Source organism: Pelodiscus sinensis, chromosome 5 (assembly GCF_052426305.1).
Source record: "Pelodiscus sinensis isolate ZL-2025 chromosome 5, ASM5242630v1, whole genome shotgun sequence".
Classification (NCBI taxonomy): Eukaryota; Metazoa; Chordata; order Testudines; family Trionychidae; genus Pelodiscus; species Pelodiscus sinensis.
The window spans coordinates 15762012-15789747 of NC_143056.1; the positions used below are offsets into that span (position 1 = coordinate 15762012).

The 27736-nt window shown below is 40.8% G+C and overlaps 1 protein-coding gene across 2 annotated transcripts in view; it reads left to right on the forward strand.

Annotated features, from left to right (window-relative positions):
- The window catches only part of ZBTB1 (zinc finger and BTB domain containing 1), a 32623-nt gene extending 5288 nt beyond the window's left edge, over positions 1–27335 (forward strand). Inside the window, exons 2-3 of one of the 2 annotated variants that reach the window (XM_075926405.2) lie at positions 11734–13645; positions 25455–27335. In XM_075926405.2, coding sequence (XP_075782520.1) covers positions 11754–13645; positions 25455–25485 — 1923 coding nt within the window. In that variant the 5' untranslated portion in view covers positions 11734–11753 and the 3' untranslated portion in view covers positions 25486–27335. Of the gene's footprint in view, positions 1–11733; positions 15314–25454 lie in introns of those variants that run through there. The other variant, XM_075926403.2, reaches the window with a different exon arrangement.
- Positions 27336–27736: the final 401 nt, after the last annotated feature.

A 27736-nucleotide genomic window follows, 5' to 3' on the forward strand; every position in this document is an offset into this window, starting at 1 on the left:
AGCAACAGGGACTTAAGCCATCAGTTTCTGCAGAATCAGGATATGAGCTTTCATTGGAAAATAAAGATTTTAGATCATACCACTATGAAGAAAACCTGCCTAATGTGAGCTGCTGCCTTTGTGAGAACTTCTCTACACTACTGCTTTTGTCCATATAACTTGTCACTTAGGGCAGGGGTGTGAAAAAAACATCCAACTAAGAAATATAAGTTACACCAATGCGTCACTGGTATGGACAGCACTATATTGGTAGAAGAGCTAATCTAGCTGACAGCCACCGCCGTTTGTTGAAATTATTTTATGATGTCGTCAGGAAAGTTTTCTCCTACAGGCATAGAGTGCCTGATACCACTGTGCTGCTTTAAGATTGCTGCTGTAGACATGGTTTGAGTCTACTGATGCACAGCAACAGTGCCTCGACTGTTCCAGCACAGTGAATTGGCAAGACTCTGGAGAGTTTTACTGCAGCCCATCAGAAATCTTTCAGAAGCTGCAAAACAGGAAACAATCTCTGTGGTTTTACACTGCTCCTCACTGGAACTATCAGTAAGGATGAAATAACCCCAAAAGAGGCTCAGGCTGGATAGACAGTGAGGACACGTACACCTATGTTTCACAACAGCTAGAAGACTGGGAGAAGGTAGAGTATCAAGAATCCCTTTCCCTAATAACTGGAAGACTGGAGAGGTGTGGAAGAAGGAAGCTCCTTTTCTGGTTCATTAGCCCAAAGGCATACGGTCTCAAATTTATCAGATACTTATTCTGTGTCTGCACTAGCCCATTTTTATTGTTGCTGGAATAGCTCCACTTGGCATAGCTATGGTGAGAGTGTTAGTAATAGATCAGTGCCTGGGGTTTTAATCACCATGTCATCTGGGTAAAATGCAGGTGGCTGGCTGCTTGTGACTTGTCTAAACTAGACCTCCCATTGTTGTGGGAACCAACTGTGGCATATTATATGAACTGTTAACCGTAGTGCAGACAAGGCCTTAATAAACTGAAGTTAGTTTACATCTAAGACGAGAGTCCATAGTTGACTATTGCAATGGTATGACCTTTTAGTTAAGATAAATAATCATAAAAACAGTTTTCAAAAGTACTAAAGTCCTATTTTCTGAAGGGCCTAAATCACTTATGAAAATGAGACAGATACTTTTGAAAATTATATTTTTACTGTTTTTCTTAACCATTTGTGTGTACACTATCATTACTTCAAAAGAAACCGCCAACGCCATGTATGTTCTTGATTGGAATGTTTGAAAAATATTTGTGGTGGTATATCAGAAACATAGAAATAAGGCAGTTTAATAATTTTAATTATATAGTAGTTAACAATATGAAGAACTCTTTGGGACCAATCCTATGTAATAACTGGTGGCTTTGCCACTAGAGTAGCAAGGGCAGACCCTCAGAGGAAAAAAAGGAGATGGTAAAATAATAGCAAAATAAATATCTTTATCCCAATGCCACAAATATTTTGTTTAACTAGCAGATCAGCTGCTCTTTCAGATGAAAAAAGTATTTTTTTACACAATGCACATTCAACCTATGGAACTCTTTGCCAGAGGATGTTGTGAATGCCAAGACTTTTAACAAGGTTCAAAAAAGCACTAGATAAATTCATGAAGGATAGGTTCATCAATGACTAATAGTCGGAATGATGTTCCTGGTCTCTGTTTGCTAGAAGCTAGGAATGGGTGACAGGCAAGGGATCACTTGAGGACTGACTGTACTGTTCAATCCCTCTGAAGCACCTGACATTGGCTACTGTCAGAAGACAAGATACTGGACTAGATGGACTTTTGGTCTGACCCAGTATATTCCTATGAAAAATAGTTCTCCAGAACTAGGGTTGCCAGGTGACTGGTTTTCGACCAGAATGCCAAGTTGAAAAGGGACCCTGGCAGCTCCAGTCAGCTCTGCTAACTGGGCCATTAAAACTTTGGTCTGTGGTGCAGTGGGGCTCAGCCTGGCTCTGCAGGGCTACCAGAAAGTAGTTAGTGTGTCCTGGCAGCCCTATGTGCAGGGGCAGCCAGGGAAGCTCCACACTTTGCCCCTGCCCTGAGCACTGGCTTTGCAGCTCCCATTGGCCAGAAATTGTACCCAATGGGAGCTGCAGAGGCGGCACCTACAGACAGGGCAGCACGTGTAGCTGCCTGGCTGTGCCTCTGCTGAGGTGCCAGAGGGGAGACATGCTGCTGCTTTCGGAAGCTGCTGGAGGTTAAGTGCTGCCTGGAGCCTGCACTCCTCACCCCCTCCTGAGCCTCAACCCCCTGCCCGAGCCCTGAGCCTCCTTCTGCACTCTGAACCCCTCATACTTGTATCCCCATCTGGAACCCTCAGTCCCTCCCACACCTCTGTGGGAGAAGGTGGGTGGGGGATATCAAGTGACGGAGGGAGGAAGGGAGGATGAAGTGAGTGGGGTGGGGCCTCAGAGAAAGGGCCGAACAAGGGTTTTTGGTTTTCTGCAGTCAGGAAGTTGGCAACCCTACCCAGAACAGGATTCCTGAGATTCACTTTAAGAAGAATCCCAGGTCTCTTTCTTTGTTAGCTCTGGAAGTTGAGCATTTCACTAGTACGGCTGTGGATTTAACTTGTTTATACTGGGAGAAAACAAGGGCATGTTCTTTGTACTGGCCAGTAGATTTAGAATAAAATCCTGGCCCCACTGAAGTCAGTGGCAAACCTAATGACTTCAGTAGGGTAAGTTTACTCTTCTGGCAAATGGTTCAAGATCTGCTTTATCACAGGGAAATCTGCAAGTCCATTTTTAAAATGGTATCCATGGCAGATGCTTGAGTGTGTGGATAGGCACAGCTGAGAGTGCAGATGCAGTATGAGGGCACAACATCAGATAAGTAACCTGCATAGAGATCATTTCTGTCCTGAGGAGGAATGTCTCCCTGCGATTGTTTCTGTCCTCTAATATTTTTTCTTTCACAGTTTTGTGTGAACATTTGTTTGCCTTGTAACACCACTAACATTGCAGTGGATAGCTAAATCTATCCCATAACATGCTTATTTCACTTACTGCAGATTTTAGCTACATTATTTACATTAGAAAAAATATGCTGCAAGTAGATCCCTAAGGTTTAAGGCCTGAAGAGATCATTTGACCACCCAGTATGTTCTTCTGTATTTCAGAGGCTCTTGTATTTTACCCTTGAGTTAAGCCTAATAATTGGTGTTTAACTAAAGCAGGGATCGGCAACCTTTCCAAGGTTGGCAACCGTGCCAAGATTTAACCCTCCTGCCCTGGGCCGTGCTGCTCTCCTGGGAAGGGGAGATGGAGCTCTCTCCACCACTCACCCTGCTTGGTCTCCTGCCCTAGGCTCCTCTCCAGCTTCTCCCGTGGGGAGAGCAGGAGCAGCGTGCGCATACTTCCCTGGAAGCTGGATGTGGTGCAGAGCTCAGGGCTTCCCCTCTCTCCCAGGAAGCTGGCATTGGCTCTAATCTTGTGGGGGATGTGATGCTGGATCACCAGCACAGGCTGGGGTCAGGGTGGCTGGGGGTGGGAGGGGAATGGACAAGGTGGGGATAGGCGGGTGGGTGACCCTGGGGTGTCCAGCTGTGCTGGGGCAAGGTCCCGTGGAATCTGGTCCATGGCACCCTCGCCTTCCTGCCAGGGGCCCAATTGCCCAGGGGCCAACGTGGCTTTGCGGCAGGGAGACCCCTCCTGCATCTTCCTCTCTCCTCAGCCACCAACCCTGGAGCTGCAGCCTGGGTAGCACTCACCCTCTAGCGGGGGTCTGGCGATGGCGGTGCTGGTGACTGGGCCTGACTTCAGCGCCATCCTTAGGCCTGCCTGCCGGAGGCACCGCAAGGCAGAAAGGGAGGCAAGTGGAGTGGGGAGCGCCGAGACTGCAAGTCTGGGGCTGCGCAACAGTGGAAACCAGCAGGCTGGAGGAGGCGGGGATGGGACTCACAGGTAAAGGTGGTGAAGGTGCTAGAAGGGGGCTCCATGCCCCCCCTGCCTTCCTCCAAAGCAGGAAACGCCCCAGAGCGAACTCCCCTCCTCCTTGGGGAGCCCTGCTCCCCATGTAGCCTAGTCGCCCGTGGAGCAACCCCAGTCCTCGGAGCAACCCTGCTCCTCCATGCTGGCTGGCAGCCCCCAGAGCAACCACCCCCCATGCAGCCCTGCCAGTTAGGCCACGTAACTGCCACAGAGCAGGCTGATCAGCAGGGACAGTCTCACCATGACCCCGCTCCAGCCACAGCACATGGGCAGCCTCCTGTCACGCAGCCCTGCCAGCCAGGCCACATGCCACTCAAAATCAGCTCCCGTATTGTACTGACCCCTGAACTAAAGTATATCGTCTAGAAAGGCAGCTAAGTTTGATTTGAAGGCATTAGGAGATGGAGAATCCACTCAAATCGTTTACTGTGTACACAGCTCATAAATCATGTTACTGGAAAAACTCTGAATATAAAGGCTTATTTAAAAAATTACTCTCTGCTAAATTTGGGGTCAAGGTTTTTTCCTGCTAGTTTGTTTTCCTTAATATATAAAAAAATTTCATGGTTAATACATTGCCTAATACAGAACATATTTATGCAAGGGTAGAGTAAATTGTATCTGTTAAGTAACGGTAGCTAGGAATTTCCACAAAAATCCATTGTGGCTGAGAAGTCAGTTTACCACTGTCAGCTCTCCGTTATGCCTTTATTCTCTATGGACCTGATCCAAAGCTTTTTTAAGTCAATGGCAAAATTTCAGGACTCTTGATCAAACCTTATGTCTTTAACTCTTTAATGTCCTTCAAGTGCTGTGCTTGTATTGTGAACATATAAAATGCCTGGATCTTTGATGCTTTCAGTCTTCAACTCAGAGTCTGAGCTATTGTCAGGTTTCAGTCACTATTTCTCTTATATGAGGAAAGGGATGCTGTATCACCAGAAGAGATCTTTACACTGATGTGGGGAACTGAAGGTTTAAGTGATTGACAGTTTGGTGATTTTTTTAGAATCTTTTACCTCTTTTCTCTGGGTCAGATTCAATCTAGGTAGCAGTTGAAACTTGTTGTTCAAAGTCTATTTTCAATGCATTGATTGATAATCTTAGTATAGCTCTTAATGAACAGATGTCCATAGCACAAAAAACAACATCATAACTCGTACTCCTGTTGGCATTCCAAGGTTGACATTCACCATCTTCACAAATAGTTCAAATAATTGAGCTTAGCATGTAGATCTCTAGAGGTGTGTGTGGGGGGGGAAGGTATTTGTTCCTTTATCTCAACCTATGGGCCAGCAATAGAGCTGCAACACAACCCTAGTCTACATCCACTATTGTTGAGCTGAAATACTGTCTACTTCACATCTTCTTTTTGTTTTTTCTACTATATGGCTCCTCTTCATACATAGATATCCCGTATGTCTCTAATTCACTGGTCTTCTACACCAAAATTAATTTCACCCTCCAGGGACATAGAGGCTAAAATTGCCTCTCCTCCGTAGAAGTTATCCCTGAGGTCAGATTTGAGACACCATGGCTTAGTTATTGGTATAGGGAAATTTGCATTGTCACAGCCTGTGGTACATTGATCTGTTTTGTGGATACACAGGACACTCAATTCTTCTGGGTTTTCAGTATATCACTTTCCATTAATACTAAATCCAGAGCTTTCATTTATTTCATTTGTCCCATCTGATTTTGGTTTCCACAGAAAAGCAGCCCGCAGCTAAGTATGTGAGATTTCCATTTTTGCCTGCTCAGCAGTGAAAATGTTGGGTTCTGAAAACCACCTACTAATTTTAGGAGCCCAAATGCTCCTAAATCCTAAAGTCTGTGGTGCCTTTTTTAAAAGAAAGCATACACAGATTTCAACAGGAACTTTGCAATGGTCTCTATTTTTTAAAATAAAGTATTAGGAACATTTTATATCTTTAGTTTAAATTTTGTATAAAAAAATTATGCCATAGCAAAGCATGCAGTTATATTGGATACTTGCTCTTTTCAGTTAGAAGCTTTCTGACCAAAGCATGCAGATATTTAATTTGGCTGTAAAACTTGTCTTATTTTTATATATGCCACATTAACAGTGGATAGGAACATTCCATAAGGGACAGTTTTAAATGGGAGAAAAATGGGATTTGAATAGTGTCTGGCAGTGTTAAAGTACAAAGCAGAGAGGGAAAATGAGAGTACTGTGACTGTCTTTATTTCTACTTTATCTTCAATTTGAAAATGCGATAGGAACTTGTGGCACTGGTAATGCTTTGTCCCCACACAGGCACAAGTCCAAAGAATAGCTTTTATTGTGTCTTTTTACTGAATATCAAATAGAAAATGATTTCTTATGGACAATGTGCCTGACACTGCAAACGGAAGATGTTCTCTGTCCAAATGATTTTGTAACTATTAATAACTCTGTAGTTTAATGACTATTGCACACAAAAACTAAATTAAAAGAACATTATGGCACAAAGACAAGCACTCAAAGGTTAGGAAATGCCAGAATTAAGTTGGCCTGTGCCTTCTTATTTTACTTCTCTTGTTATATGTGCATTGAGATACAGACTCGAATTGTATGATCACATAATATCAATTCAGTGCTCACTTAATGAACATTTATTCAGTGTTTTGTTTTCTCCTTGTTTTCAATGTGTGGTTATGAGCCAGGGGTAGGGAACCTTCAGTGTGCCTGCTGTCTACAGATCGGTAAGGTTAGCCGCTGGTAGGCTGCCAGATGATTTGCTTGTCTGAGTGTCTGCGCAGCGCCTCGTGGCAATGGTTCACTATTCCCGGCCAATGGGAACTGCAGAAAGCGGTGACCCAGATGCACCACTTACTGCAGCTGGGAACAGCGAACTGCCGCTACTAGGAGCTGTGAGTGGTTGTGTCTGTGGACGCTCAGGTAAGCAAACCATCTTGTGATCAGCCAGCGGGTAACCCTGACGAACCGTGTGTAGCCTGTGGGCCAGAAGTTCCCTACTCCTGTTCTTAGCCTTATTTTCTTTCTGCACATCGTTCAAACCCTGCACTGAAGACAGAATTACTAATTTTCCTCATGGTTTTTCTGTGGCACATACCACTATAGCACCCAACTGCTTCATAAACATGAATTAATCTTCACAATACCTCAGTAATGTGAAGGGTGCTGAGACAGAGATTGAGTTAAACCAGGGCCTAATTTTTCAGAGCACTTAGCATTATACAGCATTTACATGTTCAGAGTACATCTCCTACCAAGTCCAATGGCAGCTGTGAGGGTTTAGCATCTTTATTATGTTGGACACCCAGAAAAGGGGGGACACACAATTATTGATGTGACTTGTTTAGCACCACATAGGAACTCTATAGCAGAGGCAGGGATAGAATTCTGTTTCTCAGGGCAGCGTTCAACGGCCTTCACCATGGAACTGCCCTTTTTCTTCCTGCAGTTCCCTGCTTATTTAATCTACAACACACACATCCTAACTAAGGAAACAAGGATCCTACAGACAACATTTCCCTTTCAGTGCCCAGCCCTGACTGATTCCCAGAGCAGACCCACGTTTTGAGCACTGAATGAGGTGGGGTCCTGTGGTAAAAAATAATTTGTGATTATGTCATTAAAGACTATATGATAAAGCATGTGGACAAGGGAACTGAATTAAGGTTACACAGTCAATCTTAATTCTGGGCTTTCCTAAATTTTGATTGCTTGACTATGCTCTTTAATGTTTTTTTAATTTAGGGTTGGGGTTTTTTTTAGCATGTGTAATTTCATAGGGTTTTTTTTAAAATGCAAATGGAAAATTACCACTTCCACCATGTGGCATCATTTTGACATTCATGTAGTTGATCAGCAGGGTTGGAACCTTTAGCTCCACCACACAGACCTCTGCCACTTGAGTGGAGTCACTGATAGCAGTAATAGGTTGTAATCCTAACATCCTATATGTGGATCAGCACCACAGGAGGATTGCACACACTTTGCCTGTGACTTTCAGAAATCTGTTGACAGTAGGAAAGTTCGGCTCCATTTCAGACACTGGAGGGAAGTGAGCTGGTGGGTACAGGCTTGTCTCTGTTTTCTTGTTTTAGTCCCTTTCTCCCTGCTCAACTAGTCTCCCTTCTGCCTTAACTCCTGTCCCCTGTCTCCTTGCCCAGCCAATCCTAGTTCTCCACTCTTGGCATCTTGTCTGATCTATACTTTCATCCTTCCCGAGTCTCCTCCTACTGCCAATTCCTGAGCTCCTCACCCAGTCTCAATCTGCACAACTTGCCCCTGTCTCTTTCCCCAGCAGCCCCAGTTCAAACCCTGAACTCCATCTCCTTGTCAAATCTGTCTCCCTTTCCTCCCAGTGGTTTCTAGGCCCTGTCTCCCCTCACCTCACAGTTCCCTGTCTAATTTTGGTGCCCCTGCCCTCCCACTAACTGGTTTTCTGTTGTCTTTTCCTCTTCTCCATTGGCTCCCAGTCCGTCTCCCCCTCCCTTCCAGCTTATACTCCCAGTTTCTCCTTCCCTTCCCCCCATTGGCTTCCAGTCTCTGGTCTCTCACCCATAGTTCTCTGTCTTAGTCCTTTCCCTTGTCTGTTTCAGCTCTTGTCTCGTGTGCTTTTGAATTTGTAGCTTCCTTTGCCAGGTTCCCTGAGCTTGGTTCCAGGGCTCAGCCTCACCCTGGCCTGAGGTAGCCACTACAGTTGGAGTCTTAAAATCTGTCTACTCTACAGTTTTTGAACTCATAGCTGGTCTATGCCAGCTGACTCGGGCTTGCAGGACTCTCAGATGTGGGGCTGCTGAATTGTGGTGTAGAGATTTGAAGTGCATGCTTGGGGACCCTCCCACCTCGCAGGGCCATAGAGCGCAGGCTCAAGATTGAGTCCGAATGTTTATACCACAGTTAAACAGTCCCTTAGCCTGAGCCCCACACGCTCGAATCACATGGCACAGGCCAGCGTTGGGTTTTTAACTGCAGTATAGAGTAGACATATGGTTAGTGAGCTCCTAACAGGAGCCCTGAGCTAAAACATGCTGATTTGCTCTGTGAGAATAGTACCTGTGTGCTTTGGTCAGCACTAGGATCTGTGAGAGGTGCAGGCATGCTCAGTGATGACAGAATCTGGAGATTGCAGCTGCTAAAATCCAAAAAACCTCTGTTGAGTTTGTGTGAACTTTTTTTTTTCTTTTCAAGGCTTATAGTTTGGTCAGCTTTGTGTAGATTTTCATGCAAGGACCATGCACATCCCTGACACAAAGACCATCTCCCTGCCCAAATGTGAAGTTTCAGCTCCAAAGAAATTAGCTGGAGCTTTTCAAAGAAAAGGTCAGCAGATTTTTGAACATGGGCAAAATAGTATATTTTCCCCTAGCCTCATTGTCAGAAATGACAGAATTATTTTGGCTGATGTTCCCCATCCCATCTCACAAATCAGTTTGAGGCAGACTCCTGATATGGAAAACTTCAGCCCAAAGAGTTTGGCCAGATTATAAACCACAGAAAACAAGGTCTTATAATGGAAGAATCAGACAACCTTAAAATAGATGGTGCCAGCTCTGCCTATAATAATTTTTGCACTGAAGGTCCAATATTCATGCGGTGTTGTTTTTAAATACACAGACACATAAAATACATATGACCAGTTAGTGTGGGAGGGAGCTTCATGATTAGGCTCTGTGGGGGACAGTGTTCAGATGAATTGGCTGGAGAGTGGGGAGTGATTGTGGGTGTTTGGCCTCTGGCCGGACTTAAGGAGGACAAGAGGGGAGAGAAACAGGAATGGTGCAGGAGGAGTTCTCTGAACTCTCTACTCCTGGGGGAATTTTTGTGTGTCTGTATTTCTACAGACATATTGCTGACAGGTATTCTGAAATAAACTGGTGTGATTACGTAGTGTTATTTTGACACGTCAAATTTGCAGAATTTTTATTTTTTGACACAAAATTCCCTCAGGAGTATTGTTTTTAGGATTTTAATAGTAATCCAACATCTTATCACGTGAGACTGAGCATCCAAAGTAACCTCAGATCAAATGCCTCACTTGAGGTAACCATAACAACCCAAATACATGGCTTCCATGTTTAGTGCCCCAACTATAATAATCAATCCAGTACCTCTTGGAATATCAAATATACTTTGTTATTACTTATCAAATTCAAGATCTTGGGCAGGAATGTTTGCTTTTGGTTTTATTCACAAAAACATCCCAGATTATTTAACTGCTTATAACTTGCTTAGAATATAACTTTTCTTTTCAATGAAGTAAAAGATTCTGTTTGGGAAGTAAAATAACAAAGTCTGTTGCCACCAAAGTCTCACATTGTATTAACTAGCGTAAAACAACTTCTTTACTTTTTAGTGTAATGTAAGAACAAAGAAACAAACAAAGCTGCTACAGTTGGTGTCACTTCGCCTAATTAGATTGGAGTAGTGTTTCAGGATATTCACTTCTTACTCAGCTTTCAGTTTGAAGAGGGAAATCTTTCTTGTCCCTAACACACTTAGCAGGAGTATCTCTCTGTTTTTTACAGCTGTGGATTGTTGGTGTTTTTTTTGTTCTGTATTTGTGCAGTGCCTAGCATAATACATGCCATCCTACTGCAGCCATCCAACTTCTAGCCAAGGCCTGGGTGATATTAGAGAGCCATAAATATTGTTATTTAAATGGACATTGAGGATGTTTTTGGTCAGTGAGAAATATTTCCTCCTCTTTAAGGATTCCTCATACAGGCAGTCCCCGACTTATGAATGGGTTACTTTCCGAACACCTGGTCGTAACTCGATTTGGTCGTAAGTCAGAAATACCTTTAAATGCTCTGCCTGCGCTGTTAAAAAAAACTTGATGTAAATGGTTCTTAACTCGAAAATATTATAATGAGGTTAATGGGAGGTTGGTCGTAAGTACAGATGGTCTTAAGTCGGGGAGTGGCTGTATTGTTTCCATGGTACTTCATTAGGTATGTGAAAGTATAACCATGTACCTGGTTAACTAGCGAGCTTGGACTCATTGGATAACCTTCATGATTACATGCAGACTCCCGGTATGTGTAGGGAACTCACTTAAAAGCTGGCGGAGCCGACTGCCCCTTCCTCCCAGTGTGTAACCACTAAAATTTTCAGCGGTTACGTGATTACTTAATTAAATGCATTTTAATATCCCTAGCTTCCAGCCTCCTGGTAGCCTCAGAAGGAAAAAATAGTAATTAAACCTGTGTTTCCTCCGTGATCATGTAGGGTTATTACCAAACCTGCCTATGTCACAACTGTCAACTTGAGACACAGTAAAGGACGCTGATTTTCAGAAGATCGATGCTCAGCACTTTCTGAAAATCAGGCCCCTTTAAAGTATCTCAGGTTGGGCTCCCAGAATCTTAGTCATGTTTGAAAATCTTGGTTATATTTCTTTGTGGTTTACTTACTGATTTGTGTACTAGACCCAGTACTGTTGAGATTAGTAAAGAATCATAGAGCTGGAAGAGACCTCAGGAGGTCATCAAGTCCAGCCCTCTGCCCAAAGCAGGACCAACCCCAATGAAATCAGTAAAGTTTATTAGTTAACTGATACTGCAAATTCAGCAGGAGAATGGATTAGTGGATATTTTAATATTTTACTATCTTACTGGATTTTCTTTAGTAGGTATTTGTGCCCAGAAAGACCTTTCCAATCAGATTTTTAAAAACAGTAAGAATATTAAAAAAAACTGGTCTCAAATTGCAGTCTTAACAATTGTCCTCTGAATTAAAATGAGCTACCTCTTACTTTCTGTGCTTATAACCAAATTTCTTTTCCTCTTTTTTCCCCCCACAGGATTGTAATTGAAACACAAGATGGCAAGAAACAGCCACAGCAGCTATGTCCTTCAGCAGCTAAACAACCAAAGAGAGTGGGGTTTTCTCTGTGACTGCTGCATTGCTATTGATGATATTTATTTTCAAGCACACAAAGCAGTCCTAGCTGCCTGCAGCTCTTATTTTAGGATGTTTTTTATGAACCACCAACACACCACAGCCCAGCTGAATCTCAGCAACATGAAGATTAGTGCTGAATGCTTTGATCTCATATTGCAGTTTATGTATTTAGGAAAAATTATGACTGCCCCTGCTAACTTTGAACAATTTAAAGTGGCAATGAACTATCTACAGTTATATAATGTGCCCGAATGTTTAGAAGATATACAAGATACAGACTCCTCTAACTTAAAGTGTTCATCTTCTGCGTCTAGTACACAGAATAGTAAAATGATATTTGGTGTGAAAATGTATGAAGACACACTTACTAGAAATGGTGGGGAAGTAAACAGGTGGTGTGCGGAGCCACCAAGTTCAACTATAAGCACGACCCATAACAAGGAGCCTGATGAAGAAGCTTTGCAGCTAGGCAGCTTCCCTGAACAACTGTTTGATGTTTGCAAAAAAAGCACCATGTCCAAATTCTCTAACACAAAAGATCGTGTGTCACATTCGCGCCGCTTTGGAAGAAGCTTTACCTGTGACAGCTGTGGGTTTAGTTTTAGCTGTGAAAAGTTACTGGATGAGCACGTGTTAACATGCACTAATAGGCATTCATACCAAAATACCAGGTTTTATGGTATTGAAAAAATGGACTTTAGTGAAAAAGACTCTGCTTCTAAACTACTGGTTTCACAAACAGAGAACTATAAAGGGGATACCAGTCAAGTAGCCGATGACTCTTCATCTCCCATGTCAAACATAACAAGCAGAAAAAGTAGTATAGTTGCATCTGAGACATCAGGTGAAGAAGGAAGTAGAGCCAGTGAGAGGAAAAGGATTATCATCAAGATGGAACCAGAGGATAACCAAGAAGATGAACTGAAGGATTTTAACATTATTAAAGTGACAGATAAAGACTGTAATGAATCTACTGACAATGATGAATTAGATGATGAACAGGAAGAGCCACTTTACAGATACTATGTTGCAGAAGAGATGAATGAAAAGAGACATTCTCGAAAAACTCTGAAACCCCGGTTGTCTATCGATGAGAATGCAAGAAAATGTTTAAAAAACGCAAGGCATCTTAACAGGAAAGTTTCTCCAGTGCAGGAAGATGCAGAGAATTCTTCCTGCGAACTGTGTGGGCTAACAATTACAGAGGAAGATCTATCCTCACATTATTTATCTAAACACATAGAAAATATATGTGCCTGTGGCAAATGTGGCCAAATATTGGTCAAGGGTAGACAGTTACAGGATCATGCACAAACCTGTGGAGAACCCCAGGACCTGACAATGAATGGCATAAGAAATGCTGAGGAAAAAATGGACTCAGAAGAGAATCCTGAGGAACAGTCTGAAATAAGGGATATGATGTTTGTAGAGATGTTGGAGGATTTCAGGGACAGTCACTTCCAAATGAACAGTCTTCCAAATAAACAGTTATATAAGCATTCTGCCTGTCCTTTCCGATGTCCTAATTGTGGTCAGCGTTTTGAAACTGAAACGCTAGTGGTAGAACATATGTCAAACTGCCTCGATCAAGATCTGTTTAAGAACGCTATTATGGAAGAGAATGAAAGAGATCACAGACGCAAACATTTCTGCAATCTTTGTGGGAAAGGATTTTATCAGCGTTGTCACTTACGGGAACATTACACTGTTCACACCAAGGAAAAACAATTTGTTTGTCAGACATGTGGGAAGCAGTTTTTAAGAGAACGCCAGCTGCGGCTCCACAATGATATGCACAAAGGCATGGCCAGGTATGTCTGTTCCATTTGTGATCAAGGAAACTTCAGAAAACATGACCATGTACGGCATATGATATCTCATTTATCAGCTGGAGAGACTATATGCCAGGTCTGCTTTCAGATATTCCCAAATAACGAACAACTGGAGCAGCACATGGATGTTCATCTGTATACATGTGGAGTATGTGGAGCAAAATTTAATTTGAGAAAAGATATGCGATCTCACTATAATGCCAAGCATTTGAAAAGAACATAAGCATAAGCATACCGTAAAACAAGCACTAAGTTGACAGCAGAGGGAACACCAAAGCAAAGCATACAATATAGCATACAAAAGTTGAACGAATTGTTGAAAGCAAGTCTTTTGTTTCAAGACCCTTTTAATCATAGGTGTCTTTGTTTTAGGGTCATTAAGTATATATCTTTTAAAAGCATCAAGTGTTTAATTATTCCATTTTCACTGTTGCCTATTAGCAATTTCTGTTTTTAATTTTATTGTTTTACTAAGTAGATATGATACAAGTCATTATTTTTAAACTGTCAATTACAAGCACAACTGTTACCCCTTAACTGACTTCTATTAAACAGTTCTTAGTTCCATGTCCATCAGATGAGTGCTTCAGTATTTGCAAGTGTTGTTTCTTCATGTGAAATTTTAGATCATGTAGCAACTAATATGCAGGAGCATAATCATTCCTAATATCAAAATCAATTTAAAAAATGAAAATTGATGCCAAGGAATAATTCTTTCTGACTCTACAGTGAGAACAGCGCTAGCTGTTCTAGAATTCAGATTCTCAGCATTTTTATTGAGATTGACATCCACAGGTTGGGTGAGCTAAGTAAAACCATGCTGCAGTGGTATGGACAAAGGAAGAAATAGAGAATTAAGATTATATAGCCTCAAAGAATATCAGAACAGCCATTTTCATGCTCAATATTCTAGCAGAATTGAAATGGGCACTTCTGATGCAGTAATGCTTCCCTTCAATTGCCTATATGTATATGCTTGAAGTTTTTATAACCTGCTCATCACAATGGTATCTGGCTGTTGGGTATGAAGGGATTGCTCAGCTTTCTTAATAAATTCAGCAAAGATGTTTTATGCCCTTTCAGAATCTTCTCACATACAGACCTCTGTGAATCTAGTGAATTCCTAACATATAGAGCTTATCTGTTTTATTTTAATGCAGTAAGAAACCACTGTCTATCAGCTGAGGCAACTTGGCCTTTCAAAATACAATGATAGGTCAGGGCTGGAATCTTAGACACCAGCTGTGTAAACAAATATTAACTGCATGATTGTTAATGATGAAATCTGTGATAAGCAGTGATGAGCAAAGAGTGTTTTAAAAAAGCTAACACCTCCTTTTTATATAGAGAGTTTTTTACAAGCAGATTTCACAAGGAAGTCAGTACCATTTCACCATTTTTACAGATGGAAAGCTCAGGCACAGAGCAAGGAAATGACTTGCCAAAAGTTACCTGGAAGGCCAGTGGCAGAGCTGGGAATAGAGTCTAGGTCTCCTGAGTCCCAGTCTTGCGCTCTAGCTAGAGCTAATATAACTTCCAGGGCTAAGTTTTGAAACCTCGCCATTTTTCAGACTGTGATTAATTTGTAGCTCACTAAACAGAATGTCAGAATATATAAATAACTGAATAAAGTTTACCTAAAAATTGCATACAGCTACCTTATCAAATGAGTATTTTCAGATACTATATCAAATTTCTGTTTTCATATTCAATTATAAGCGGGTTTCAGGTTTGTAAACAAACTTACAATGTGAACGTATTTCAAGCTGGAGTCTGATGCACTGAAAGAAAAGGAAAATTTGTGTCCTGGCCCTCCTATCAGTCCTGAGTGCATGGATCTAATTATAGCATTGGGGCTTCAGCATTTTACATACAAAAAGTACAGTAACAATCGTGCATTTCTTTGACACCCAAAATCCCACAGAAGTCAATGGCAGTGGCACTTATCAGCACCCCTAACATTAATGCATGCTAGTGTTTCCATTATTCCAAAGGTTCGGGGTTTTCCCCCAGAGATTTAAATTGCTTCCATCCCAAGATGCATTGAGATGGAACTTAGCAACCCAGAGAACAACCAGGTTGGCTGGCTTAAATGCTGTTTTTATGTCAGCAATTAGTTGTTGAGGGCAATGAGAGAACCAACCATCTTGTACACTGCAAAAGAAAATGTCCATAGTAGTTAGTAGAATAGTGTTTAAAAGTAATTACTGATCTATGAGACATTGTAATGGCAATATTTTTATATAAAGTGTTTACATTTATATACATGTAGATTATCAGACATTTGAGTTACCTCTTGATATATAAACTTGAACTGATCTGAGAGAGCAGCCCAGGGAAGTGAGAGAGAACTTGTGTGTGCAGCAGAGTTGAAAGAAAAGTATTGTGGCATGGGGTGCACGGAGAGATTTGGAATGCTGTGGGAGATGCCAGGCAAAAATTGGAACAGCACAGGAGCAGAGACCAAATTAGAATAGCATGGTGGGAAGTGGAGGGCAAACAGTCCCAAAGGAGGGGGAGTGGATAAAATGCCCTATAGATGCCTGAAGGAACAGAGAGTGAGTGTGACTCAACTTGGCTGGGAAAGCCATCAGACGGGATTATAACTCACTATGGCACAAACTCTAACTGCAGTTTGTGTACTAAGTATAAACCAGACGTTTGTGCTGGGTGGGCTGTTGTGTGACAGCAAAGCTGATTGCATTGGGCCAGAGGACTGCAAATGGAAAATTTAGAGGGTGAAATACAGTAGCTAACGTCATCCCAGAATACACTGAGGAGCTGAAAGTGTGATTCGTAGACCCCTGGGTCAGGAACCACTTTTGATATGTGTTAGCCTGGGCCTATTACAAGCATGTTTTACACAGTCAGCAAGCAGTTTGATAGTTATGTGGATGGGCCACAATGACAGAGGAAGTTTTATTTTGTGAATTTAATTGCCCTGTTGGACATACTATGTTTTTTCAGCAATACCCCAGAATACCTTACTTTTCCCATTATACCTGTTTTGCTGTGACTTTTTCCTTCTCAGTGAGGGCATTCTTAATTTCTCTCTAAAGCCCACCAATACCTCTCTTTCAATCAGAGCAGTTTTCTGGAGGATGATTTGATGCACTCCTACCAGCTTGGGCAACAGAAGACCAGAATTCCTCAGAGTTTACATGTATGTGAACTGGAAATAATGCTCACTTTGTGATCCAGGAGAGTGAACTGGAGCATCATGGAGAAGTTCAGAAAGGATTAGGCAGAGACCCAGAATGGTTGAAAAGGCCCAAGAGGGAATAAAAATAATCAAGAGTTCCTGTGGACAAATCAAAGGCAGTAGGGTCAAATCAAGTCTGGGCTGTGGTAGAGAAACGCCGTTATAGTGATAAATTAAAACAGACATAAGAACAACCTGAGAAAGTTGAAAGAAAAGCCTGGTGTGGCTGATATAATTAGGAATTAAAAGAGAAGAGAGAGATTCAAATTGTGCCACTAAGACAAGAGTGGGTGAAAGGGCGCTAAACAAGAGTTTGCAGACCATTTAATAATGCTGTCTAAGGGCACTGGGGTGTTTTTCAGAGAACATAATGATATGGATGCAAGAAATACAAAATCACCACGTTCCTGCTCCCCCACATTGGTAGTGTTTATAAAAGCACCCCATTAAGGAGACAGATGCTGTAAAAGTAAATACAGTACTAAAGAACGTTGGAACACTTTCAGTAAAACAAAAACAAATCTCTGGAAAACTCGTTACTTAAAAATGAAAAGAGAACAGAAATCCTTGATTTGGAGTTGCTTATTGCACTTTCAGTTTTATTCTTGCCATAGTTCCTCTGTATCTACTTCCTCTACTAACTGGAATTCTGTGCATGTTTAGATTGTATATATGTAATTCTGTAAATTGGTTGGCATCCTTGCCGATAAAAGGCGCTACATAAATGTAGAACCGTATTTTTAAAAACACTAATAGTTAATCCTTTTTCCAAAGAGAAAGGAGCACTGTCTTGATGCTCTTCCTCTCCTACCCTTGTCTCTTCTGGTGCCTTGTTATTCCTATGTCCAGTGATTTCTCACTGTTCTGCTGTTGCTTTCTGCATGCTGGCAGTGGTGTGGGCTGCAGCTTTGAAAAACATTTTACTGGCAACCACATCTCTGCTCTCAGTTCTTATTTAGAGCTAAACAGGGAATTTGTAATGATCTGGAATGAGCTTTTAAATATACCAAATGCTAATGTTAAGCCAGCTTCAGTTTTTGTCCTGCATAGGCAGTTTCACATTTTTAAGAACTCATTTTTAAAGGTTTCCTTGCAACTAAGCCATTAAAAAACAGATAAAAATGGATCTGACATCATATCCACGATTAACAACTGTCTCCACATAGAGATCGTATCTCTTACACATACTCACTCTCTTGATATGGGGAAAAGCTATCAGATATATAGAGGTCAGAGAGATCTGTACACAATCTCTTTCTCTGTTTAACTTACCCTTCAGCTTTCGTCTGGAGCCTTTTTTGCTCTCTTGGTATATGCTGGATAGCATCTCCCCAAACATAGTGGGAAGGGCAGGTTTTCCTCCCCTACAACTCTGATAGTATACCTGTTGAGGTTCAGAGAGGATAAATATCATTATGGAAGTTAAGAAGATACGTGCAATAACTGCTTCATATCTGTTAGTTATATGACAGATGGCTCTTAGGTGCTCGCCAATTTAACGGGATAAGAATCCAAACTTTTCGATCTTAATTCTAAATCCAGGGCTGGCCCACAACATTTTGGCACCTGAGGCGGGGAGCTCAAATGACGCCCCCATCTGCAGATATGCAGCAGACCCAATTTTCTACACTCTGGGTCCTAGTGGCACCCCTCCCCCCACAGTCTGGCAGCTGAGACGGCTGCCTCAGTTTGCCTTATGGTAAGGCCAGCCCTGTCTAAACCAGTTGTTTTCAAGCTAGTCAAAGACATGTGGCCCCACAAAATGAAGCACATGGCTATTTTGAACTTTTAAAATTAGCTGGCTTTAAATTAAAAGCTAATTTTAAAAAATTAGGAACACATTTTGAAAAGCTCTCATTCTTAGTGACTGTAGACTACTTTTCTGAATTTCTTTCAACTTCAAAAAAGTCACCTTTCAGCTAATTATTCTTGAGAAATTTCAGTGCAGAAGGACTTTGAGGAAGAGGTTAGTAAAAAGTGAAAAACAGAAGTTATTAATTTAAAATGTCTTATCCAGTTTTAGCTACAGAGTCACTGCAGTGACCCTCAAACGAATTGGGACTTTTTTTCCAAAAAGAAAAACTCTTGATTTGTAACAGAGAAAGAGAAAGCATGATTCAGGAATTGATTAATTTTGACTAAAATATTCAGCAGTGAAACAAATAGTCTTTGGTGTTTTTCATAGGTTTGAGTGAACTAGTGCCAGCATCCAATGGAAATATTGCTGGAATCTGTCTTTGTTCAAGTCATTTTTGTCTTCAAGCAACTTGTATTTTCTCAAGAACTAAAAGGGAAACAATTCTGCATTTATACTTTCAGTGAGACTGTTCCCAGCAGTAATATTTTTGTGCATTCTTTATGACTATTGGGAAATGTAACTATATTAGTTTTACATGAGCATATTCAAGAAAAATATTTTTAAATATTTTCTGTAGGCTTATTTAGTCTATAGAAGACAGAGAGGATTTGATAGCACCCTTAAACTACATGGGGGGGTGAGGAGTTTCCAAAGAGGATGGAGAGAGGCTGTTCTCAGTGGTGACAGAACAAGGAGCAATGGTCTCAAGTTGAAGTGGGGGAGGTCTAGGTTGGATATTAGGAAAAACTATTTCACTAGGAGGGGGATGAAGCACTGGAATGGGTTACCTGGGGGAGGTGATGGAATCTCCATCCCTAAAGGTTTTTAAGTCCCAGCTTGACAAAGCCCTTGCTGGGATGATTTAGTTGGAATGGGTCCTGCTTTTAACAGGGTGTTAGACTAGACGACCTTCTGGGATCTCTTCCGACCCTATGATTCTATTAAAAATGTCCTACATTCCTAGGATGAGAAATCACAAGTTGATCACCTAAGATGCAGATTTTCAACTGCCCATTTACTTGGAGTGCCCAACTTGTCTCAAATGGGACACCTCGTCATAAGGGCCAGAATTTCAAGTGTTGAGCACCTTCAATTCTAAGTGAATCAATGGAGACACCTCTGATAATCTGCACTGAAATGCATCAAATTGAATACCCATATTTAGTGGTCACTTTTAAAACGTTGGCCTAAGTCATGGTAGGATTGATTTCTTTTGTCATTTATTTTAATTCTTCTTCATTCCCCTCTTTAAGAGAGAAACAAGAAGATTTCATCCTTTGCTAATTTCTTTTAAGATACTACACCAGAAGTCTTCATGCAGATTGCAACCACAAAAACGATGCTGCTTTTAGCATTTCCTGTGGGAGAAAAAAAGCTAGTTCTTACAGTTCATGAAATAACTTTGCTCTGTATGTCCAGCACTGACGCTTTCACTCAGCTTTTACTCAAGCTAATTAGCTATTGACATCAACAACAGTTTTGCCTGAATAAGTGCTGAATAAGAATTTAGTCCCAGAGATTATATAGCAGGAGGCAAGTGACGAAAATTCACATTCTGTAACTGGTGTAATGCCCCTTAGATGAAATGGGAAGGTTCTGTTCCCAAAATTCCCAACCCTGAGATCTCTTTGGATTGTAGGAATCCATTGGAAGCCAAGCGTATCTACACTTCTTTTGAGCAACCTTACCTGTCTCCTGAGCTTCAGGGCAGAGTTCTTTCAATGGAGCCATGTTGCTACAGTTGTTACAGCATGGCCAACTACAAGCACTCAAAAAGCATGAGTCAGGCTCGAAAAATAATGAGATTATCTTTAAAATCTCATGAGTTTTAATCCATATATATATATATATATATATATATATATATATATATATATATATATATATATATATATATGAGTTCTTTCTATTTGTCTTCTGATTACTGAGCTCTTAGGGAGCACTTTTCAGCAACCATGAGGGCTACAAATTTCCTTTTTTTTTAAATGAAATTTGATATTTTTCACTTGCACATGGATCTTGGAGCTAGTGGTTTAAGAAACAAAATTATAAAAGTTGGCAATGCTGCAACAAGCACCTTCCATTTCCTTTCTTTCCTCCTCCTCCTTCCTACCACAAGGAGGTGGTTATCAGAGTTAACGCTGCTTCAGAATTGATGGGCAGAACAATGTGATCTGTCTCTCCACAGATAAGAGCTCCCAAATCTCTTGAAGGACCTGGAATTGAATAATGCCAGAGAGGTGATACTCCCTCTTGTTTTTCTCCGACAAGGATTTGTACAGCTTTATTTTCTGACTATACATGTGCTTCTAAAATTATAGAAAACTTTGCATGGGACATTTATGGGAATGTCTTAATTGAAAATGTACATTAGCATAGGGGTATAAAAAAATCCATCCATCCAATTCTTCCATCAACCTAACTACTGCCTCTCAGGAAGGTGGATTAACTGCAATGGAAAAACCTCTTCTGTCGCTGTAGTTGAGTGTCTGCATTGTAGCATTTTCAGTGTAGACATATTTAAAAGTAACTTGATTCAATCCAGGACTGAACTGGAATGCACTTACATACGTAGCCAGTTTCAGGTTATATTGGCAGTCTTAATTCTGACACATCCCACCATTTTAATGCACCTGTAATGTTCTGTTAACAAATTCACTTTTTTGCATAGCTCTGGCACTAGTCTGCAACACAACCAGGTCTACACTTCAAAGTTTTGTCAGAAAACCTATGGGCACATCTACGCTGCGGGGCAAAAGTCCAACTAAGATATGTGACTTCAGCTATGTCAATTGTGTAGCTGAATTCGAAATAGCTTAATTCGGCTTTTGGCGCTGTCTACACAGCAGGAAGTCTAAGGAAGAACACTCTTTCTTTGACTTCCCTTACTCCTCGTGAAATGAGGGTTACAGGAGTTGGAGTTAGAAGTCCTCCATCTCAACATTATTTCGAAATAATGTCTTGCTTTGTAGACACGCATTATGTTATTTTGAAATAACATCAGTTATTCTGAAATAATGCTGCTGTGTAGACATACCCTATGTGAGAAAATCTCCATCCCTGACCAACATAGCTATGCTGGCCAAAAAAAAGGTGCAGCTACAGCAGCCAGTAAGTCCTTTTGCTGATACAACTTACGTTATTTCGTCAGGAGCTATACAGCCAAAAGATCTCCATTTCCCGGAAAACACTGGAACTCTGCCATTATAGCTGTACAGCTATAGCTGTATCAGCAATGCCATGTAGATTAGCCCTAAGTAACAGCATTGGGCCTGATTTATAATGGTTTGGGAAATAATAGTAGTCCCTCTCTAACAAAGATTGTGTTTAATTGCAGTTTGCTAGAATGTGTTGTTGAGGGTACTGCTACTAGGACAGACCAGCAGATAAATCAGTCAAGTCAGTTTATTAAAATATCTGAAAATTCACTGATAACACTACAATTCCCTTTACATTATTCTGATTGTGAAAACAATTAATTAAATAACCTTTGGAGAATGTATTTAACTAGTCAAATACAGTACGGTCATGAACCCAAATAAAAAATTACTAAACATTACCATGAAGCAGAGCAACTTAGAGCAAATAAATGCAGAAATTGTCTATGGCTGTCTATACCCCACTTACTAACTTGGTCTGCTACACAAAATCCAAACAAACTAGCCCCACAAAGTGTGTATAAATGAGCTGTACACCTTCCATGAACCACAACTCTATACCTAGATCTACTTTTCTCCCTCACTAAGGAAACTGCAGCCTATGCATAAATCCAAGAGGTTTATATATTAACATAAATCCTGTGTTCTGAATGGGAATCCCACCTTTCAAGAACTGAAACAAGCACTGGGAAGCTGCTGCCAACTATGAGTTACCATAAAGGATACACTATCTCCTTTAGATGTTTTAATAGAGCTTTTCCTCAACCTCTGATTTCCCTTTGAAGAAAGTGGTGTGGAGAAGGGTATTACTCTAGTCTCTCTAGCTGAGTTCTGCAAGATGTTCCTTTAGAATTTTTCCTTGGCTGCTTAAATCACCAGACTTGAGAAAATCTCCAAGTAATATCTTTCATATTTTTAAATGTTTGCCTAGGCCAAGTTTTGTCCCCTTGCCCTGACATAATTACAATGTATGCAAAAACAGTAAGTAGCTGTACAGATATACAGTAGAGCTATAACTTGTTGGGTGTGCAAACCCTCATTTTGTTTTCAAACAGCAAAATAGATCACCAATTGCTGATTTATAGGAAGCTACAGAAGCATACACTGTTACAAGTCTTCTCTGCCAAAGTCAATGTATTTCTCTTCCTTGGGGTTGTGTGGGCTCCATCTGGTGGTTAATTGAAAACATGTACACTTACATTTAAACAGAGATTGACTGTAGTTTAATTGACAATTGCATACAGTAATTACTCCTTTAACACATGCCTGCTTAACACATTTTTGCAATAGCATGATTTTTTTAGGGAACGTTTTTTGAATAACATGACCGTCCCTGAAATAACACGAAAATAATCAAGTGGCGGACTACTTCGCATGGCAGTATAAGTTGGTGAAAACAGTGGTAATATGCATGAGCGGATGAATACACGTGGTCACAGCGCTCCTCCGCTCACTCACGTGTTTGTCTTTGTGTTTTAACAAACCGCGGTGACTTGTGTTGCTAGATGTCTTGTGTTGCTCTAATGTTGACGTTGACGACCCAGCACCTCCAAAAAATTGACTTTGCCACCACCACCTGAAATGCAACCCCTTTTCCATTATTTTTAATGGGAAAATTGACCTTGCATGGCATGTTTTCGCTTAGCACGAACATTTTCAGAAACTCATCTACAGTGTTAAATGAGGAATTACTGTATTTGAAGACTGCAGAATCAGATTCTGCTGGCACTGTGATTTCATTTAAAACATCTGTTCTTAGGTTAACTGGATGATTTTACAGATTGATGGTAGGATACAGAGCTTTCTACTGTGGGGTTCACTAGATCCAGCTCACTGGGGTCTTAAAATCATTAGCAACGGCAACTGTTCACTGGTTTGCAAAGTGTGCTGGTGGGGATATATGGTGTAACCAGAGGGGCCCACTTGGATGGGTAATAATGGGTGGTGCAGGGAGTAGGAGAGAAGGGACGGAGCCACCTCCCCCCCCAACTGGCTGGGGTGGGAATGGATATGCGGGCCAGGGGACACAGGAATGCACCCAGAGAACAGGGTCTGCAAGCAGAGATTTGCCCTGTTCCACCACCTGCCTGGCTTTCCAGCCTGGAAGCAGCATTCCAGTGGAGGTTCTAGTCCTGCTGCTCCTGTTCCTCAGCTAGCGTACTGGGCGGAGCAGGGTAAGCCCTGGCTCCCCAACCCTGCTGCCTTTCTGGTATGCCAGGTGGGTTAGTGGAGCCGGAACAACCTGAGGAGAGCCATGAAGAGGGTGGGACGGGATGCACAGAGGGTGAGCCAGAACCCACTGAATCCCACCCATCTGTGGCTAGGCCCTGGTGGGGACAGTCCAGTACATATATTTCCACTATCGTCAACACTAAACAACTGCTTTGCAATATCATCAGGAAAAGTAAGTATTAATATGCATGATGACTAAATCTTCCCACTTCCAGAGGTGGTCCCTGCAAAATGGGCTCTATGAAGTGTGGTGGGAAGCAGTTTATAGTACTCCTGACTGAGCTCTATATGATCTGTGTATGAATAGATATCTTTGATTTTACAAGGTTGTCAGTTCAGAATCTTGTATGAACATGACATTAATATTCACAGAGGAAAATTAATCTTTTGGTATTTTGTCTGAATATGCATGCAATAAATTCCTTTTTCTGAACACAACAAAAGCATTTCTATACCTAGAAACTGGTCAAAATCAAAGTCACGAGGCAGTAGTTCAATGAAACCTACTGGAAGGTATCACCTATAATCCAATACCGAAAACTATATAAATATACTGGGTACAATACAGCTGTGATTTAAATAGCAATGAAAAATACATATTAGATGCAATATGATCAGATAATGGATGTAAGTAGTGTTCCTTACAACAATTTGACAATTAAGAAGGCATAATTTATATACCAACATAGCAAAAGGCAGAATGCCAGGAAAAGCAACTAACAGGATTATCTTTATAGTTCACATCTACTACCATTTTATGCACAGTTTGTGCTTCATGTGTTATGTATGCTGACATTTGTCACAAATGCATTTGGTCAGTTACTTTAAAGGAGAGTTGCATGTGCTTACACCAGGGTTGAATTTGACTGATTAGGGCTAACTATTTGGGTTCAATCGCATTGTTATAACATAACAAACTGAAGAGACAAAAATATATATGGAGCATTTTTCCAAAAAGGTGACTGCTCCAAGCTATGAGGAGACCAGCTGAGGGGAGGTAGCTTTCTCTCAACCAGTGAATCAAGCCATAAGCCATTTGTCCTCTCTAAAGTGTTGAGAATCAGATCAAAAATAAGGGAGGACAACATATTTAATCAAATGAAAAGTTAATTTTTGCAACAAACTTAGGATAATGTTTAAGATTAATTGGGAGTGAGGGGAAAAAAAGTATTTTTACCTAACATGGTTCCCTAACTTGATGTCCACTGTGAGTCCAATTGAAACAGTAACATCTAGAGCAAAACCAAAAGGTAGAGGCGGGAAAGGTAATGGGATGGCACCTGAGCATGGGCTTCTGATGCTTAATATTTTTCTTGCATTTCTTTTGTGTGGCACTAGTGAAATAGGGACGTCTAAGCTGAAGAACTGAAAGCTCCAAATTTGAAGAGGACTTGGGGGAGAAGCAGTCTGCAAAAGACTACTTTAAGCTCAGAACCACCTTTGCCAGACCTGAACTGGCACCAACTTTGCCTTCCTGACAGACCACACCAGTTGGTAATGGCACCCACAACAGAGTCAAATAAGAGTTCTCAGTAAAAACCTTTTGGACTTGTCTCCAAATTATATTATAATTTACTCCAAATTATATTATGATTTACTGGTGACTATCCTTACATCTATGGAAAATAAACTGAACTCTCATCTCCCAGGGCAGATAACCAAAAGAGCTGCATGCTAGGTGTTGAGGGTTACACTGAAATCTGCTAGCAGATCCTGCAAATCACTTGCTGCAATCCTTTTGTAAAATGAACATTGATAAGGTTGCCATCAAAACTTTTAGACTTTTTAAAACAATACAAATTAACAAGATGTAATTTTAATATATTCAGGGCAATTACAATAATAAATCAAGAGTTAAAACAACATCCACATTTGTTCTAGTCTGGAGAATAAGATGCAAAACCCCAAAAACCTATCTGGGGTCATGTGAAAGGATACAACCGGAAATGAGGCTTCTAATCAAGAGAGGAAAACTTTAATTTTCCTGTTGCTTCCCTACTGCCATCACCAATTGCTGATCGTGCTATTGAAGACCTGTGAAGCACTACCTTTAAGTGGGGGTAAGGAGATAGTGTTGGAATCCTACAAGAAGACTGGTGAATTAATGTGACAGACTGATTGGCCATGAACATGCGTGAATGTGAAATAATCTTCAAAGGGAACAGTATGCACTTTGTTCTGAATGTGAGACTTGCAAGGCAAACCTAAAGGAGAGAAGGAGGCATTCATTTTGTGACCCAAGCATCTCAGCACTCCTAATATTTCCAGCTAAATTAATGAGCTTAGAGCATAACAGGGCATTCAGTGTTTAGCATTCAGGGTTTGGACAGATTAGAAAAACCATCAAGCTTCCCCACTACAGACCAAAATGGATCAAATTCAGACATGTCAATAGAATAAAATTTTGATTTAGCATTATCTACTACTACAGCACTGCATCTCACTGATTCTGTTATGGCTGTAAAAAGATATGGTTTTTTTAGAAATAATTGTTATATAGAGGTGTTTGTGTATACTTTTACTTATTACTTGCATTTGCTTACTTCTTTGGCATGCTTAGCCTATTGTCTGTACTGCTGCTTGTGTGGACCATGTGCCTTTCTCCTAGTTCTATAAATTAGCTACAGTATGCAAATGATAGAGAAAATATTACGTGTCGGTGGGTTGGGATGCTTTATTTGATTGCATACCCTTAACCATTTTAGCAGGCAGAAGTGTAAAGGGAGATCAAGAACATGTTACTGCACCTTTAAAGGTTGAGTACAATGCTGGGAATGTTCACCAGTCTGGCCTTCTGGCTATTTTAAAACAATAGAAAAAAAAGTGATTCATCTGTGAACATGAAAAGAGGAGAGAGAACTAACCCACTGGTGAGTTCCTAAGGGAGAAGACACAACATAGTAAGGCATTGACAGGAAATGGAGCTGATCTTCCAGAGAATGGGAAACCTGTGGCACTCTCAAGACTTGCAACTCTTACAAAGCAAGAAAAGAGAAATGGGCACAATATTAACAGACAGCAGCCTGCTCTGGGCCTCCCCAAAATATTTATGCAAAGGGAGCCTGGAGCAGGCTGTGACTGCTGTAACATAGCAATTATTTGTAGTCTCTGTAAAATAACATCAAGGGACATCCCAGGTTTTAAAGATATTACTTTAAACTCTTTAATTAATGTTTTGATACAGTATCTTTAATAAAATGCTATCATTCAAAAGTCTGCTTATTACTGTCATTTAATATAATCTCTTCTATTGCTTTGGTAAAAGCTCTATCTAATATGAAATATAACACTAGCTAATACCTGATTCCTCTGCATTCCCAGTATTTTTCCATTCATCTGATAAGATTGACAATTTGGGAAATTCAGGCAATACACAGTGAAAACAAAGTAAAGAGAAATATTTAGCACTGATATAGTTCCATTTTTTTTCAGTGCTCTATCGTTAGCTATTTAAACCAAAATGCTTAATAAAGGTGCACAGATTCATGAATAAAAAGTAAATTGTTTAGGTATTCCTATTAAGATTTCCCACCATTGCAGCTATACAGTGGCATGAATGGTGGGAGTACAAGTATAGATGGCTGTCAGTGTTTTAATACTGCTCATAGGAGATCTATATA